Source organism: Gigantopelta aegis, chromosome 6 (genome assembly GCF_016097555.1).
Source record: "Gigantopelta aegis isolate Gae_Host chromosome 6, Gae_host_genome, whole genome shotgun sequence".
Taxonomy (NCBI): domain Eukaryota; kingdom Metazoa; phylum Mollusca; class Gastropoda; order Neomphalida; family Peltospiridae; genus Gigantopelta; species Gigantopelta aegis.
This window is the reverse complement of record NC_054704.1, coordinates 101,106,679-101,126,330: the sequence shown is the minus strand read 5'-3', so window position 1 is coordinate 101,126,330 and position 19,652 is coordinate 101,106,679. Positions and strand designations below refer to the sequence as shown.

General features: G+C 35.3%; 1 protein-coding gene across 4 annotated transcripts in view; it reads right to left on the bottom strand.

The window, feature by feature from the left end:
- Positions 1-65: 65 nt before the first annotated feature.
- The window catches only part of LOC121374151, a 75,752-nt gene continuing 56,165 nt past the window's right edge, over positions 66-19,652 (bottom strand). For all 4 annotated transcript variants that reach the window (XM_041501119.1, XM_041501116.1, XM_041501117.1 and 1 more), the window contains exons 13-29: positions 19,468-19,577; positions 16,895-17,039; positions 16,117-16,399; positions 15,546-15,796; positions 14,901-15,020; positions 12,174-12,329; positions 10,054-10,170; positions 9,068-9,241; positions 7,638-7,871; positions 7,161-7,247; positions 6,355-6,441; positions 5,414-5,509; positions 4,849-4,956; positions 4,309-4,464; positions 3,188-3,280; positions 2,609-2,752; positions 66-2,111 (exon numbers count right to left, since the gene is read on the bottom strand). In XM_041501119.1, coding sequence (XP_041357053.1) covers positions 2,067-2,111; positions 2,609-2,752; positions 3,188-3,280; positions 4,309-4,464; positions 4,849-4,956; positions 5,414-5,509; positions 6,355-6,441; positions 7,161-7,247; positions 7,638-7,871; positions 9,068-9,241; positions 10,054-10,170; positions 12,174-12,329; positions 14,901-15,020; positions 15,546-15,796; positions 16,117-16,399; positions 16,895-17,039; positions 19,468-19,577 — 2,406 coding nt within the window. In that variant the 3' untranslated portion in view covers positions 66-2,066. The remainder of the gene's footprint in view (positions 2,112-2,608; positions 2,753-3,187; positions 3,281-4,308; positions 4,465-4,848; positions 4,957-5,413; positions 5,510-6,354; positions 6,442-7,160; positions 7,248-7,637; positions 7,872-9,067; positions 9,242-10,053; positions 10,171-12,173; positions 12,330-14,900; positions 15,021-15,545; positions 15,797-16,116; positions 16,400-16,894; positions 17,040-19,467; positions 19,578-19,652) is intronic.

Below are 19,652 nucleotides of genomic sequence, written 5' to 3'. Positions count from 1 at the left end.
TGCTTTTCTGCATGGTATTATTATGATTCAACAATTTTCTTGTACAATAGAAATACTAACACCAATGTTAATATATTTTTTATTACTACCAGACAAGTAACTGAACATAAAATGTGTCATAAATTGTAAAATAATAAAATGTATACAGATTAGTCGACATAAATCTGAATAATAAATAAATTTGAATAAATGTCTGTAAAAACCCCTTCTGCTTTATCCAGTGAGTAGTAATAACTATTATCATCAACTACTTTACATTAATTTCATAGTTTGTAAGTACAAAATATGGTCAAAGTATTTTTTTAAATAAATCTTAACTACAAAGACTTGCCTAAATGTGTTAAGTTATATTAATGTTATCAGGTAATGTAGGAGAGAATTATCAGTTACTGAACTTTAAACAACTTTATAAAATAACTGCATTTTTTAAATTAAAAAACGAACAAAAATGAATAACACATTTTCCAGAAACTAACCACTCAAAATGTTTTCCTCACAAAGACATTATTTTATTAAAACATTAAATTTAAGTTCATAATCACTATTACACATGGACAATGTAAATTCAAGTACAACATGCTACATAAATTAACTGAATTTACACTCTTCATAAGAAACTCTACTGGATATATATTTTTATTAAAAAAATAACGATTCTCAATACAAAACCTTTATAAAATGTAAGTCTAACATGAATGAAAGCTAATAAACATCAAAAGTGTGATATTGTTTGTACAAAAGGCATATATCACTTTGGGAAGATTGTACACACATAATCCTGTACTATATGGCACTTCAAGTTAAATATGGCATTTTATGTATTAAAACATATATATTCATTTAATGCTATAAATAATGAAATGTGCATTATATTCACACATTTCTGGTTATTATTCAATACTGAAACTTGTAGCATTGAAAAGGACTATATTTAATTCAATTAATTTGTTAAATATAAACAGCAACAATAAAAGGCAACATTCCTCGGTCTATTCCAAAGAATTTCACCGTCATTCTTTTGGATGTGGGTTTATTATACCATTAGTGTATTAATATACCTTAATTAAAAGTGCTCTTTATCACAAGGTCAATCATATGAACATCTATACACATTTCAACATGCTAGACAAACCCTAAAGCACTGGGTGAGGTATCAGCATTTCATTTCACCAACGAACCCTGAATTGGGTTCAGTTGTAATTTTCATCTAGAAATTATTCAGTCTGCGAGAAAACACTGAAGAGTTCAACACAAAACACATCCTGCACAGAGGTCCATGTTTTCATGTAGCTCTTAACTGTATCACTTGCTAAACACAAGTTGTATTACTTGTACCAGTCAAGTCATCAAACAAGTCAATTGAGGAACACACTCACTGAACATCTGAGACTCTCTCCGTCCACATCACAAGTTTATGATAAAACATTTCTCAACTTATAATGACGAGTTGCAATATTTTCAGATGAGCTAATAGCTCTAATCATTGTTTAATGGTCGGGCATCCATTTTGTTGAGGAACACACACGACACGGAACAATGTTTGTGTTCTCCTGAAAATGTATGAGTTGTTGCAATAAATAGCTCAGTAATTACACAAGAAACCACTGCATAAGGAATCACTGTCTTTGGGAACGCACGTAAGACATACAAGATACAGATTTCTGTTTAGAAACTGTATGAGGTATTGCATCAAATGGCTTGGTAACCTTGAGAAAACAACAACATAGCATCATGGTAATTAATCATTGTTTTTGGTAAACTAAGCCATAAACAATATAAATTTTGGTTCTGAAAATGGCTTTAGTTAGTAATCATAAAAAACACTGGGATCACTGTTTTGGGAACACACGTAAGACACATAGTACATTATGTTTTCATTTTCCTGAGTTGTTTTTTAAGATAAACTGACACTGAGGATGTGATTTTATTCTGGAGACTTTGCTCTCCAGACTAAATATCCGTCTTAGAATCAATTTTCAGTAACAGTACACACTGGTCTGTGATATTGATGATCTGTCTCCTTCAAAGATCTCTCTCGGCTTCCTGGATACGTGAGCCGCTGTCGTTTAATCATTATTCATGTTCCCCTCCTCGTACAGCTTGTAAACCAACTGCAATAAAATAAACACAAAATTAAGCTTAAAAATAGAAACACACAGCTTTGTTTTTGTGGTGGAAACTTGATCAACAGAAATATGATGCAAATTTATTTGACAACATGCAAAATAAAAAAGATATATAAAAAAATGCAAAAAAAATAAAAAAATATGAAAACCACCCAAACAAACTACTGTGAAATATCTTTTGTTTGTGATGGTCTCATTTTCATGTATTCATGGACTAGTACACCCAAAGAATTTAAGAACACAACAAAAATATAATACATATTACATATTATATAATATATAAGGTATACACATATATTAAACATTTATGATCATACCTTTTAGATTCATGATTAATGCATTTAAGTATCCCAACAAAATGTGTTTTTTAAAAATCACAAATTTAAGCCTATGAAAATAAAGAATTTCATGGTAAATAATGGCCTTCCATGAAATCCAGTTATGTAAAAGAGGTTTCTTTACAGTTAAGTGCATGTACTTACACTTTTAAACTTGACGGACAGACTGTCGACAAACTGTTCAGGGTTCTTGCCCTGTGGTACGAGTGTGGCCATCGGTCGGCCGGGCCGTTCTCGCTTGTACTGGTCCTCCAGACCCTTGGGGATGTAGTCCGTGTCGATTTCAACCTTAAACAAAATCATTAGCAAATGCATTATTCATTACAAAGCCTGCAGTGTGAAAGTGAATCACTGAGAATTTTACTCATTTTAAAGTTGGATAAAGGTTTTGATTAAAAACAATTTTATTGCACAAACAACAAAAGGATTGGACACAAGTATATTTTATTCTTTTATATATATTATACAAATGCAATTTTTATTATACTACCCAGTAATGTTTAAAACCATCAGTCTGAAACTAACAACATTCCAGTTTGTATACAAACTTAAAAGCATGCCTGGATGATGCATCATTTAAATGTTAATGGCAATGTTTAATGAAAATACATGTTTTTTAGGTGTGCTTTTTTCACCAATTATTATCAAACATTTCTAGCTTGTAGTATATATACTTGTTTCTTACTTCCAAGTCAACAGTTTCACTAGTTATTGTAAACTTACCAGTTTGTTGCTTGGGACATCTAAGACCAACTCATCATCACGTCTGGCATCACAGATCCGTACAAAGATGGAGCCCCCTTCAATGAGTTTAATCTAGGAGAAATAGTGTATGTTCATTTGAAACACTACAAAGTAGAGAAAATATACATCCTGGCTCCTAAGTACTCAAATTGTTAAAATTTGTCCTTAACATGATTATCAGTTTTCTGTTTTTTAATTGCAAAAACTACAACAATGACTTCCAAAAAATTGGTAATTAATTTGGAAGTTTATTATCCAAATATTTAGCTGGAAGTAAAAACAAAGGCCATTGATAAACCTTCAAATGACAAGAACATAAAATATGAAATATAGGGTAAAATGAAAATCTTGAAAGCTGAAAATAAGGTTCTATATTAAAATTGAAAAAACAATTGCTGTATAAATTCATTGACTGACTGTACTAATGTGTGTTAACACACTTGAAAGTTAAAAAACGTTTTTACTTTAACTGTAAATTACTATAATTGTAACTTTTCATGAATTAATTTACTAATGCTACTAGGTTGTGTTGTAACACCTGACAGTTGAAAGATAAGATTCTATGCTACTTGAACAAACCTATTGTAAATTTTCATAAATTCATTAATTAACAGCACTGATGCTGTAGTAAATGTGTTAACTGTAACAAATGAAAGCTGAAAAACAAGGCTCTGATTAATTTCAACAAACTTGGTGTAAATGTTTATAAATTCACTGACCGACAGTATTAATGCCTGTTGTAACATTTGAAACCTGAAAAACGAGGTTCTATTTAAAAATTACTTAACAAAGTTATGGTAGCTTTTCATAAATTAATGACTGATGATAATAATGTGTGTTTATACCATTAAAAATTTAAAACAAAATAACATAAACAAATGTTTTAAGTTCAAATTACTTGAAATGTAACTTACTAGAATTATAACTTTGCATGAATTCATTTACTAATGGTACTCAATTTATGTTGTAATGTCTGAAATACAAGATTCTATGTTAAAAATTACTTACACAAAATTACTGTGAATTTTTGTAAATTTCATTGACTAACTGTGCTGATACCAGTATTAAATGTGTTAAAAAGTATGTAAAGTATTACTGACAAGATTGCTGCGAATGTTGCGCTCCATCCATTCCCTTGTTGGCTCTCTGGCCAATTGTTTGAGCATTTGTGGAGTTGGAGCTCCCAAGAACAGTGGCAGCTGGAATGTCGTTGTGTAGGCGTAGTGGTCTTTAAACAGCTGCACGGCAGTCCACGCCTGGAAAATTAAATAAAATAAAATTATCCTTTTGGACTTGGCCAGTCAGAATTGATTTTTAGCAGTGAATTTATGAACAGACATTCTCCACTTCCAGTTAACTATTTTATAAGTATAAGTATAAAACCTTTTCCTTGTATGACCATGTGCAGAAAGTACTTAAAATATCCTCTTTTTTTTGTTCAAATAATCCAATCCTATGCATTTTGTTCCTTTTTTCTATTCTCTCAGCAAAGTTGCTTAGTTATTTGTTACCTTATTTGTTTTACTATCCCTACTATATTATATTAAAGAGGTATTCATGATGTATAACTGTATATGAGGAATCGACCTGCTCACACCATTTTACACTGTACAATTTGATCTTAAAGTAGAATATCGAACCTGTTCAAGCAGACCGTATTTGTAATTGTCCCGGGAAACTGTCACAAACACTTCCTGTATGTGAATGATCACTGTCAGGAACCGGTGGTAGGATCTTCGGGGAAAATGCTGGAAGATTGGAAATTAGAAACACAAAACTGACTCCAAATACATGTACATATGAATTAATTATAAACAGATTAGATGCAGAGGACTATTCATCAGATGCTAGATGTATCAAAAAGCATGATGTACATTAATAACACAGATATCTTACGTTTAATTTAAATATGGTAGTTTATATGCATAGTCTTATCTACACTAACAAATACCTTATTTTAGATTAATTAAAATCAAATGTGTTAATAAATAAAATTAGCTTAACCACAATGCAGAAAACTTTAAAAGGTTTTGACAATTCACCCAAACAACCCCATTAGTCATTCATGCTTATTGTAGATATTTTATTTAAAAACAAAAATCCATATTTAACGTAACAAGAGAAATATAAATTTGAAAATACAGGTATCTAACATTTGACAGAAAATAAGTCACCAGTGGTTATTGATTTTGTAACAGCCCTTACTTTGAATCCATCCCTCCATGCTGGTGAGGTGTTGGTACTGCGTAGGTCCAAGTCCTCGGTGAATGTCAGCTTGTCATAGGTTGCATGGGGTGTACCCTGAAAAACACAGAACCAGACAGATTGATTGTAACAATTAAATTTAGTATAATCACAATCTAACAAACAATTAAACCAATTTTATTGGTCTAGAACGACTAGTTGTAAAAAAAAACAGAAAAAAATAACATAATCACAACTTGTGTACAGCCAGTAGCACAGGTATTTCACTATTTTTGAATTCTACTATACAGTGAGCTCTCAAATGTAAAATGAAACCCCTAAAAATAGACCATCATTAAACCTGAATTCCCTCATAACCGAATGTTTTTCATGACCTTGTAAGTTACTTAATATTTTGTAACACTAAAATTTACCCCTCTGAACAATAAACTCAAAAATGAACACAAGACAAATAATCTAAGATTTACCACAATGACCCATAAGCAACCATGAATTTAATTCCTTGTGTTGTCATTGCTTGAACTGACTTACTCTTTAACTAAGTTTATTTAAGAAAATTACAAGTTAACAAGAGTACAACTTTTTGACTTTACTGGGTGGACAATACATTAAATTTCATATCAATTTTCAGAATGTTGGAACATACTCCAAAAAGAAGACGTGTTGAAATATGAAGTACCATTATATCCACATTCAAGTGGTGGTTTTTTTTTTTTTTTTTACAGTTTTGTCACTTTTTAATATTAGTATAGAACAGAATTATGTAACAATCACAAAAAAATTAACAACTTCAGTAAACTGAATACTCTTCCAAATCTGAATTTTAACTTAATGGGATTCAAACTAAATAATTTTAAAGAAAATTACATTAATATTTGAATTTCTTTTGTTGAAAAGCACAGTAAATTAAAAAGAAAAACTCTTAGAAGTTGTCATCTTACCAAGTAGAAGGCTCCCGGAGGGTTGAGACACATGTGAGCATGTGTGAAGTTTGACCACGGCAGGTTGACAGCGCTATCCAGAGCTATCTGAAACGTCAATCAGAAGGTTTTAGTGCTGAGTAATAGAAACCCTATGAACTGTAATTATTGTAGTAATAAAATATAGGATCCATCCTGTTTCATGGTTTGGAGTGAAAGTCGAATCATCAATACTGCACAATGCTCACAACTTTTAATTAAGAGTTGTGAGCCATTAATCATTAATAAAGTCCATAATAATCAATAAATCCATCAATAACAGTGCTATGTGATAATGACTGCATGGGTAGTCTATGCTCAACAAATATGACCATATACTTATAATCATGACTACCTTACATTTATTTTGATAAAGGGTAATCCTGTGCAAAATTTAACTTCAATAAAATCTATTTTCTTTTTTTCACAAGAACTCTTAATTTCCAGTAAATGTATTATCTATGATGTATGACATTTTAATGATTGTATAAAAGTTAAATTTGTCTTATGTAACGACACCTCTAGAGCACCCTAATTTATTCTGACATATTTTCTTATAGGAAACCCTCTACATTTTTCCATTAGCAGCAAGGGGTCTTTTATATGCACTTTTCCAGACAGGACTGCACATACCACAGTCTTACATAAATTATACCAGAGAACAGATCCACTGAAGAAGTTCATGTGACCAAAGAATGAGGCGAGCACTCTACCAATTAAGCTATACATATAAATCACTCAAAACCAAAATGGACTTAAAAGTTTTTTGTGTTGTTATAATCATGTACCTTGATGCCATGTTTTGGACTGTACTGACAAATGAAGTTGAGGTCTTGTTCTAAAGGTTTCACATCCACAGACTTTGTGAGCTGGTTCTGAAATGAACAAAATTCAACAGATGTCAACATATTCCTGTTTGTTTGTGTATTAGTAGATAGGTGATTACTGTGGCACATTAATCCTCAATAAAAGAGACCCAGAAAGGTTCATGGCGTTTGGTAAATACTTGTATATAACTGCCATTGAAAACAAACCCCATCACAGTCTACTTTCTAACAGTGATTAGTATGAATAAATTAACAAAACAATGAAATAACTTTTCAATTTTTACTAAAGACCTTAGTTGAGAATAAAGAACCACTGTTGACTTTTTTACCTGTGGTAATTACCCCCTGATAACCTGAACAATGATATCTACTTATTTCTATGTCTGTAGTATAAAGATATGATCTGACGAGATGTCTTGCTGGATGTGTCTCCCTCACCCGTATGTACTGCTCTATGTTCTTGTCACTCCTCAGGAAGCTGTCTTTGGCCTGTGTGTTCTTGGCCACCGTTTCCCGGATGGTGATCGGCTGTCGCCGCATCATGGCATGGAACATCTTGCTCTCTCCCTTCATGGGCAAACACTTCATGGAGTAGTAGATCCGATCCGAGTATTTGGGCCGCGGGTGCCACAGGCCAAGACGCAGCCAGTCAGCTTGAGGGACTTTGCTGGACTGTTCAAAGTAAAGAAAGGAATATTTCTTTGACAACATGTTTTATTTAATGACTCGCTCAACACATTTTAATGACATTAACCATTATATGGTTTCAGACATATAGTTAAGAACCACACAGATGAAACTAAACTCGTTGCCACCATGCTGTGGGTTACTCTTTTCGATTAGCAGTAAGGAATCATTTATATGCACCAACCGACAGTCAGGATAGTATAAAGCATTACCTTTGTTACACCAGTTGTGGAGCATTGGCTGGAACAAGAAATATGCAAGGGGCCCAGTAATGGGGATCACTCTTAGACTAACTATGCACTAGGCAAGTCACCGCTGCTTTAAAACTGGGCAATGAGCCACACAAAGAGAAAGGAAACCTGCTGCTGCCAAATAAGCTACATCTACATACAGCAGCAAAGGATCATTTGTATGGACTTTCCCACAGACAGGACAGTGATGATGTATCAGTCATAAGGCTCTGCTCGGGTTTGGGGTCACAGTTAATATGCAAAGAGAGCAATGGATCCTGTGAGCCAGGAACCCTCGGGTGAGAGTCTGACTACATCCCGACCCTTCACTGGGCAGGAAAACAGAAACAACATTTAATGTGTTTCTCAAATGTTAATGTACTGTTGAACCCTGTCATAAATAAAGGCTACCTTTTAGAACCACCTGTCTAAAGGAGACACCCCAGGAATGTCTTTTCTGTATAATGAATAATAACTGATATCACTGTGGTGGTATAATTATTGTGTACTTCAAGAACTAATGTAGTCAAGAAACTTAAGAACACAACAAAACTATAAGATACATGTATACCTATAACACAGATTTAAGATAGACCTTTTCAATCTAAGAATTTATGTATCCAATAAAATGTGGGGGTATTGTAATTAAAATTTAAACCCACAGAAAGAAATGATTTCACAGTGCTTGCTTTTAGGTCTGTAAATATAATATTTTCTAATATTTGAAATATTGAGATATAACTTTATAGATTTTTATAAGAAAAATAAAATACATGTAGCTGTGCATTGCTTAGTTATGAAAGTAAGTATCTGAAATAATGTCCTTTTTTAAATAATATTTCTTAGGATGAATTATGGACTGATTAGTGTTTTGTGCTGGAGGGACATTTTTTAATTTTTAATCGGAAAAGCAATACAGTGGAGTTGACTGGTATTTAGTCATATCCGTACCTCAAGTGGCTTTCCGTGTGGTCCTTTTGGAACTTTTGTTATTCGGACCAAGATTGAGGCACACGGAACAATCCTGACATTGGCGTTTCTGAGACAGTTCTCTGAGAATGGATCGACGCCGTTTGGTCCCTGACTGTAAACCCTCAGCTGATGGGCACCGGTGTTCAGTGCAACCTGTTATACAAGACAGAAATAACTGGTGTATTAAAGTATCACTAGAGCACATTGATTTATTATTAATTGGCTATTGGATGTCAAACATTTGGTAATTCTAACAAATAGCAGCAACAAATCTTTTATATTTACTTTCACACAGACATCCAATAGCCGATATATATTTTTGTGCTGGGGTACTGTTAAATATTTATTCCCACAGACCAGACAGCACATACCATAACCATGATTCGAAAAGCGAGACAGTTAAAGTTAGTTTGTTTATGTTTAACAACACCACTAGAGCACATCGTTTTATTAATCATCGGTTATTGGATGTCAAACATTTGTTAATTCTTACATATAGTCTTGGAGAGGAAACCTGCTACATTTTTTCATTAATAGCAAGGGATCTTTTATATACACCATTCCAGACAGGACAGCACACTCCATGACCATGGGACACTGGTTGGGAATCAGTTGTCAAAAATAGCTGTTTTCACTGGTAATATAAGACTTCATGTAATTAAATAATTACATTTCTGTTACATTCATTACAACATAGTGTCATCTCATTGGTCCAGTGTAGCAAGGGGAGTTTGTTCATGTTTGGATGAACATAAAAATTATGTTGTCAGGGAACGTCGTATCTGATGACGTCATTTTATATGGGCAAGTTGTCTTATATTATTTATGATTCAAATTTAATTATAAGTATTGTCTGTTATTTCTATTATATTCATCTGGGTATGAAAAAAAAAATCATCCACAAACTGTGAATTGGTGAACAATGCCAAATTATTATAGAAATATGATGAATAAATCTTAAATACCTGCATCCCCTGTTTGTCTATTGTTGGTTGGCGCTCCGTCCCAACCTCTATGAAGAGGTTCATGGTTGCATAACCAACGACAGTCATCTGCTTATAGAAACGATCAATTGTGTAGATCTGAAATTGATAAAACAATAACATTGTGCAGGTAACTGTGGGAAAAATAGCTGTTTATAATTCATTTACCGGTATATTAAATATTACATCATGCAGATTTTACCAATGAAATATGACAGATTTATTGCATTTTAACTTGATTATTGTGTTTATACCCAATTAAGGTTCAAGCACACTTTCATGGGCATACACCTCATATCCAGTGAGCCATTAAAATGTACTCTGGGTCAGAGCCAGTGTTAGGATTTGAACCCTGTACTTACCAGCTGATGATAGAGGAATAGTGGAATGTACATACATGTACTTTAAAAGTAGTAACATGACTGATGATGTGTGTACTTATTTTGAGTATTAGTGTAAAGTACTTTGAGTAGTAGTAGTTTAGCTGATGGTGTGAAGTACTTACTTTGAGTAGTAGTGTAGCTGACGGTGTGAAGTACTTACTTTGAGTAGTAGTATAGCAGATAGTGTGAAGTACTAACTTTGAGTAGTGTAGCTGATGGTGGGGTGTACTTACTTTGAGTAGTAGTGTAGCTGATGGTGTGAAGTACTTACTTTGAGTAGTAGTGTAGCTGATGGTGTGGTGTACTTACTTTGAGTAGTGGTGTAGCTGATGACGTGGCATACTTACTTTGAGTAGTGGTGTAGCTGATGGTGGGGTGTACTTACTTTGAGTAGTAGTGTAGGTGATGGTGGGGTGTACTTGGTGGGATGTACTTACTTTGAGTAGTGGTGTAGCTGATGGTGGGGCATACTTACTTTGAGTAGTGGTGTAGCTGATGGTGGGGTGTACTTACTTTGAGTAGTGGTGTAGCTGATGGTGGGGTGTACTTACTTTGAGTAGTGGTGTAGCTGATGGTGGGGTGTACTTACTTTGAGTAGTGGTGTAGCTGATGGTGGGGTGTACTTACTTTGAGTAGTAGAGTAGCTGATGGTGGGGTGTACTTACTTTGAGTAGTGGTGTAGCTGATGGTGGGGTGTACTTACTTTGAGTAGTGGTGTAGCTGATGGTGGGGTGTACTTACTTTGAGTAGTGGTGTAGCTGATGGTGGGGTGTACTTACTTTGAGTAGTAGAGTAGCTGATGGTGGGGGTGTACTTACTTTGAGTAGTAGAGTAGCTGATGGTGGGGGTGTACTTACTTTGAGTAGTAGTGTAGCTGATGGTGGGGTGTACTTTGAGTAGTAGAGTAGCTGGTGGTGGGGTGTACTTACTTTGAGTAGTAGAGTAGCTAATGGTGGGATGTACTTACTTTGAGTAGTAGTGTAGCTGATGGTGGGATGTTCTGGAGTCGGTATTCTTCCTTGTGTTCATACACTGGGTTATAGCTGTCACTCTCCAGCTTAACACTCGTAGATGTACTTACTTTGAGTAGCAGAGTAGCTGATGGTGGGATGTACTTACTTTGAGTAGTAGAGTAGCTGATGGTGGGGTGTACTTATTTTGAGTAGTAGAGTAGCTGATGGTGAGGTGTACTTACTTTGAGTAGTAGTGTAGCTGATGGTGGGATGTACTTACTTTGAGTAGCTGATGGTTGGGTGTACTTACTTTGAGTAGTAGTGTAGCTGATGGTTGGGTGTACTTACTTTGAGTAGTAGAGTAGCTGATGGTGGGATGTACTTAATTTGAGTAGCAGTGTAGCTGATGGTGGGGTGTACTTACTTTGAGTAGTAGAGTAGCTGATGGTGGGATGTACTTACTTTGAGTAGTAGAGTAGCTGATGGTGGGATGTTCTGGAGTCGGTATTCTTCCTTGTGTTCATACACTGGGTTATAGCTGTCACTCTTCAGCTTAACACTCGTAGATGTACTTACTTTGAGTAGCAGAGTAGCTGATGGTGGGATGTACTTACTCTGAGTAGTAGAGTAGCTGATGGTGGGATGTTCTGGAGTCAGTATTCTTCCTTGTGTTCATACACTGGGTTATAGCTGTCACTCTCCAGCTTAACACTCGTAGATGTACTTACTTTGAGTAGCAGAGTAGCTGATGGTGGGATGTACTTACTTTGAGTAGTAGAGTAGCTGATGGTGGGATGTTCTGGAGTCGGTATTCTTCCTTGTGTTCATACACTGGGTTATAACTGTCACTCTCCAGCTTAACACTCGTAGAGATGTCTTTGCCATACACTTCATAACGCCGGTCAAGAATACGGCCGGCAATCTAAACACAAATAATAATTCTATCCAGTATATAATGTAAATAACAAAACATTTATAACATTCCAAATCATATCGCTGCACAAGGCAGAGTAAAAAGGATATTTTGAAAAACCATAACTTCTCCCATGAATCTCTTAAGAATAACATCCTTTCTACTTGTATGAAGACTGCCACTCTTAAGAATGACCTTTCCTACTGTTGTAAGAGGTCTGCCCTCTTAAAAGAGAGGAACGAGGAAGAGGAAGCGTGCGCCAGGGGCAGCTCAGGTGGGGATAAAGCTGGCGGCTCAACCGCCTGTGGCGGTCCTGTCTGCGTCCCCCCCCCCCCCCCCCCCACGACCAAACTGGATGGAGTGACCGGAGGCGACTCGCCATCCAATCAAGCCAACCCGAACAGACGCGGCAGGTGGAGCAGCCAACCATTGCACTGCGGCCAGCATCGACTGTTCCTGCCCATCGTTCGTCTGCGTCGAGACCCCCCCCCCCCCCCCCACGAGGGACTCCGCGACGGCGACTTTGGATGTTGGAGTTGCCAGGGATGACTGGCAGCTCACGGCAGGGAAGATCAAGGGCCAGTACTCTAAGTACTTGGTGGGTGACGTCTCCGATCCCGACAGACTGCCAGGCCGGATTGACGAGGTCAACTTCAAGACGTTCTCAGATGGCAACCAGATCGCCATTCACACGAAGGATCTACGGGGAGTGGGGCAGGTCCTAGTGGTCACCGGGATGGACTGTACAGACAGGGAATCCTCTACAAGGAGATGGACAATTACACAGTCCACAGGATTATCAAGATCATCGCCGGCGCCTAGTACCTCCAGCTAGTGACCTGCTTGCGGACCCACAGCTACAGGAAGTTGGTGTCTCACTTCAACGAGGAATACATCATCGCCTCCCCGTAGACGCCAACCTTACCTAGGACAGGTAACCTCCTTTTTGGGGCTTAGTTGGACTTTAAATTTTTTGGCTGTGGCTCAAAATTCTTATGTTTATTTTTTTTTATAAATAGTCCAACGCACTTCATTTTGGCGCCCGTTCAATTGCTCAAATCACCTTAAAACCTTTTAGGCCAAGCAGTCAAATATATTTTTGGATTCAATTTCTTAGTCCGGACATGATTGGGCAGATTATTCTCTGTCGACTTAGGCTTTTAGACCTTTACTAAAAATTTTATTCCAAATTCCGCCCACTTCAAACTTACGCCCCCCCCCCCCCCCAATGAGGTCTGACATTGGTGAAAACGACATCCTTCCTGCATTTTATGAGGACTGCCACTCCTAAGATTGGTTTATTCTTCATACTTTGAGGACTGCCACTGTTAAGAATGACACATCCTTTCTTTCTATGAGGTCTGACATTGGTAAAAACGGCATCCTTCCTGCATTTTGAGGACTGCCATTCTTAAAATGGCACTCTTCCTACTCTGTAAGATGGCTGCCACTGTTAAGTATCCTTCCTACTTTGTAAAGCATGTCACTCTTAAGAATGACATCTTTCCTGTTCTATACAAGGACTGCCACTCTTAAGAATGACATCTTTCCTGTTCTGTACAAGGACTGCCACTCTTAAGAATGACATCTTTCCTGTTCTGTACAAGGACTGCCACTCTTAAGAATGACATCTTTCCTGTACTGTACAAGGACTGCCACTCTTAAGAATGACATCTTTCCTGTTCTGTACAAGGACTGCCACTCTTAAGAATGACATCTTTCCTGTTCTGTACAAGGACTGCCACTCTTAAGAATGACATCTTTCCTGTTCTGTACAAGGACTGCCACTCTTAAGAATGACATCTTTCCTGTTCTGTACAAGGACTGCCACTCTTAAGAATGTCATCTTTCCTGTTCTGTACAAGGACTGCCACTCTTAAGAATGACATCTTTCCTGTTCTGTACAAGGACTGCCACTCTTAAGAATGACATCTTTCCTGTTCTGTACAAGGACTGCCACTCTTAAGAATGACATCTTTCCTGTTCTGTACAAGGACTGCCACTCTTAAGAATGACATCTTTCCTGTTCTGTACAAGGACTGCCACTCTTAAGAATGACATCTTTCCTGTTCTGTACAAGGACTGCCACTCTTAAGAATGTCATCTTTCCTGTTCTGTACAAGGACTGCCACTCTTAAGAATGTCATCTTTCCTGTACTGTACAAGGACTGCCACTCTTAAGAATGACATCTTTCCTGTTCTGTACAAGGACTGCCACTCTTAAGAATAACATCCTTATTTGTAAGAGGACAGCCACTCTTACAATTGATACATCCTTCCTACTTTGTAAGAGGACTGCCATTTCTATGGCTTATTGGACAGATCCACATCTGCACAAAACTGTACTCAGTGGATATTTAGATGGTTGCACTAATGAATCATTATCAGAACAAACTATTAGAAACACAGTTGTTTAATAGTAGGATCAAACATAAGAAATACTTCAAACATACAGTGACTGCAATTATTACACTATACTGGTGGATAAGATTTATGATTAATGAAAAAGGCACATTTGCAACTCCTCTGGATGGTGTTTCCAGCAAGACTGACAGAAAGTGTGTATACAGTTTGACTAACCTTGGAAAATGTGACAGAGTCTGGGAGAAAGCGACATCCATCCACATAGATATCAAAGCCATCTCCAGCCAGGAATGGTTCCTTGAGTGGCACACGGCGTTCACATGGCAACCAGGAGAACTGAATATGAAAACAAAATGTCAGCTAGAGAACAGGTACTATTTACTTCACAAATTATAAAGTGCAGACACATTGAACTGGTTGAATACTGGTTTTGAAAATGTTTGGAAGACCCTCCCAACTACAGGTACTTACTTAATAGTCAACTGCTAAAATAGATGGTGTCAACTCTATCTACTAGTGAATCCATCAGTTTCAGATGTCTGACTGAGCTATTGTCTTGTGTTCAACTGGCAAAATCCTCAAAAGGTTGTCAAATTAATGACTACGTATATTCTATGCTTGGACGTCAGAAGTTATTCATAAAGGTGACCCAATATGTGCCTTCTTTTAGTTGTACCCCTCCCAAGACAAATCTGGACCTGTTCCTTCTAGAGAGCTCCAAATAGCCTAATTACCTCCGAATATAATGTAATTAAAATAAATTTTCAGAATAATGACATTAACCTAAAAAGTACCCTTTTTGAGTTGTACCCCCCAAGACAAATCCTGGATCTGCCCCTGATCATTCTGTTATTATTTTACCTCTGGTAGGTTGTCTTCTGGGTCATCTGAGAGGTCACTAGGTGTGAGAGACCCAGGGCGGGGTATTCCGTGGAATATGTGGATTCTGATGGTGCCCTTGCCATAACGCTTGTAGTCACGCATGGACAAGTCTTCGAGTGGAAGTCGCGTCACCTCAGGTACCGGTGGAACATACAGTTTCAGTGAGTGTGTTCCGGAGTTTATTCTCATGTGAGATACGTCAAACTCTCGGCGTTCTCTCGCAGAGATATCTGCAAGTTAAATATATAACACTGAGTGTATCCAAGTCAAGTATATAATACTGAGTATACTAAAGTCAAGTAAATCGAGAGTATCTCCTGCTCCAAACATTATTTTGCTAATAAAATATAAAAATAATATAAAATAAATCTATGAACAATGACTTACGATTTGGTTCAATTTCCCAACTTTCTTTGTAGTTTATGTACAGTTGTTTGTTTTGTGTACAAATTAACCTTTGTTTGTAGTTTATGTACAGTTGTTTGTTTTGTGTACAAATTAACCTATGTTTGTAGTTTACTTAAGGTGTTTGCTTTGTGTACAAACGTACCTTTCTTATTGGTTAAAACTAATGGAATTGCAGTCCAGGCTACCAATGCTTCTTCATCATAGAGAGAGGCTTCTTGTGAGGTCGGCTCTAGAAACAGGTCGTCCGACATCTGGTTCCGAAGCCTCTTTCTGAGGTAGAAGCGCACTATAAGAATCATATCACCCTGGAATGCGACATCCTGAAATGTTGCCTCTTGCTGCCCAAATACATGGTAGCCATATTTAAAGTTAGATCGCACAGCTGTAGTGCTACAAGTAACAGGACTTGTAGATGATTGTACAATCTGCAACAAAAAACATTTAAATCAAAAACCTAATATAAAAACCCCAAAGAAAAGAATTTCAAAATAATTCAGAATAATGAAAACACTTAAATCCACCATAGTACTAAATCTGAATGACAAACAAGCAGCACATTAAAGCATGTATTTTGTACAAGACAGAGTCAGTTGGGAGTTAACTGAGTAATACTTGTGTAAACAAAAGAAGATATTTGTTTAAAATGACACATGTATTTTATCCGATTCAGTACTTAGTTTGCAAAATACTGTCTGAATTGTAGAATATTTCAGATACAACATAAACTCCTGGTAATAAAACAATATAATATTTGAGCAAAGACAACACTGTATTTGTGTAAATTTATTTTTAATCATATATGTCCATGGAATGAGAAACTAAAAGTTAAAAAATGATAGCAATGACCTTGTAAATGTTAACTAAATATAAAGGTTTTATCCAAGTTGTTGATGCAATAAAAACCAAATTATTTCTCTCACCTTCCCATTTGATTTATAATAAGCAGTTAGTCTAACTTTCCCCTCCCCAGCCTCGGCATGTTTGACACGATCAACTTGGAACCCCATCGCTGGCTCCAATGAGAGGCTCGATGTCCTTATATGAGGCAATATCTCTTGGCGGCTGCTGTAAAATTTACATATAATACATCTGTTAATGATTAGATACACAGCGTTAATATAAATTAAAACACACGATGCACAATTCAGTTTTAGTATGGTATATCTTTAAGAAAAGTTTGTGTATAAAACTGTCAAACATTCTAAAAAACTAAAGTATAATTAAAGTTACTCTGCACAAAATGATTTGTTTGGTAAAAAGTCTGTTATAAACTTTAAGATATGAGACACATTATTTATACATAAATTTAATAACAATAGCTGGATGGCCAAACCTGTAGTAGATCTGGCATAGGTTGCTTAATTATTGAATTCTCAGTTTTATTTCTGCATGATAAAGGCTATTAATAATTGAAGAATATATTTGTATTTAAGTTTAAATTACCTACATATTCAATATGCAAGCCAAAGAAGCTGTTTTCAAAACTTAATTAGAAAACATGCACCGTTCTTTTTTTTAAGTTATGAAATATCTGATATTTTGATTTCCAGTTATTCATGGTGATGCATTGATGGTTTTATTATTGCAATTTTGAGGCAAAGATCAAATCAGAATTGATAGTACAACAATTGTTTCATTTAACTATATTGGTGCACTGATCTGATGAAAAATGGTCATCAGTTTTTGTGCCATATAAACCATGTATGCTCAATTACAGATGTAAATAATTAAAATGTTCCAACCAATTGAAAACATTTTCATGATGATATATTCATGAAAGACAATATATAATTATCGGTATACAGATGCATAAAGAAAGAAACAAACAAAATAGTTGAAAAAGGATATTTTTTCTTTCTTACAAAATTACAGCAGGCAAACAAAAAACATTTAATAAATACATTTGGCACCAAAATATAATGATTCATTTTGTTTATTATAACACATTGCTTTCAGGTGATACATAAACAAAATATCTAATGTGAATATAGAGTGAACAAATGTGCTTTGCAGTTGTGCTAATGTATATTTAAAGCATTTATGGCAGGTGGTTTGTGAACTGTGGTTGTGCTAATGTATATTTAAAGCATTTATGGCAGGTGGTTTGTGAACTGTGGTTGAGCTAATGTGTATTTAAAGCATTTATAGCAAGTGATACTTGAACTGTGATTGTGCTAACATGTATTTAAAGCATTTATAGCAAGTGATACTTGAACTGTGATTGTGCTAACATGTATTTAAAGCATTTATAGCAAGTGGTATGTGAAAAAGAGGTCCAAATGATCAAGTTCGGAAATCAATCATTTCATTACAGGAATCTATATTTACACACTGTTAAATCATGAAGAATACTTGACAATGTGCAAGCACATTTGTGGGTTCGATCTCCAAACTGAACAGATAAATGTTATAAATACTAATGTGCAGTTTCTCCAATGATCTTGATGACCAATTCTTTGCATATATGTGATACCACAGGAATGGATTCTGTGTGCTGACTGAGAAAAAAAACATTTGTAGCAAATTGCAAGCTTTAGTATTATTATTTCAAAATGTTCAGACTGGAAAAGAAGACATTTTCTAATGGTTAGACTAGGTGGGCAGTGAATATTAGACAATTAAAATTAAAATACAACCTAATGAAATTATATAGGTTTTCTGATGATAATCTTAAAAACAAAAGAAAATCAAATACAAATATCAGTGTATAACAATATTTTAAATATTTGTTTCAAGTGTTGATATACTGGTTGGTATGTATTGTTCAAACTTCTAGTAGAAATTCATGTATATGGAATAAAATAAAACATCAAAAGATATACTGATAAAAGTAAACTTATGTTTATATTTATTCATTAGCATTTATTTTCTGAAATAAGATATCTTAGAGAATGATGCTGCTAAGATGTCTAATATATTTTTCTAATTCATTCTAAAATTATTTGTTATATTTCTCACTAAACACTAAAGTTATTAACTGAAAACAAATATTAAAATCATAATTACATAAAACTGAAAGCTAGAAGTAATTGTGTTATTAAACTAACTATGAGATCAATATTATAATCATGTGTAAGACGTAAGCCATGTTTAAAATGCCAACAACCTAAAGTAGCAACAACATATTACAAACTTGAAATTAAGACTATGAAACAAGTCATTAAATGGCATTAAATAATAGTAAATATTGATATTAAGTTATAAATGTGTCCATAACCACAGATGACAAGAAAGTATTAATAATAGCTGTTAAAAAAGTATTATTTTAATTGTGTGCAGCCATCCTTTTGGGTTTTCTTTTGTTCCATAAAAACTCTGCATTAAGCCACATTAGCACTATTGACCGAGACCCATTTTATGTTACATGTACTAAAATATTTGAATATCTGTCTTGATTTTATATATACAGGTAGTATATTATGACCTTTTCTTACACATGATTAAAGTACTATTTTCTATGAGAATGTATTGTTTTAGAAATTTTGGTTCCTACCTTCTCTGTGGAGGGTAATCTGGGGTGTCTGGGGGTGAGATAGAGGGTGGTGGTGGAGGAGGAGGAATTTGGGCAGGGGATACAGGGTGCTGATGCAGAACTATTCCTCCCTGGAATTAAACAAAGGTACACAGACTTTAGAATTTAAAATGAAGAAACTTAATGGGATTTTCATCACTGATTTT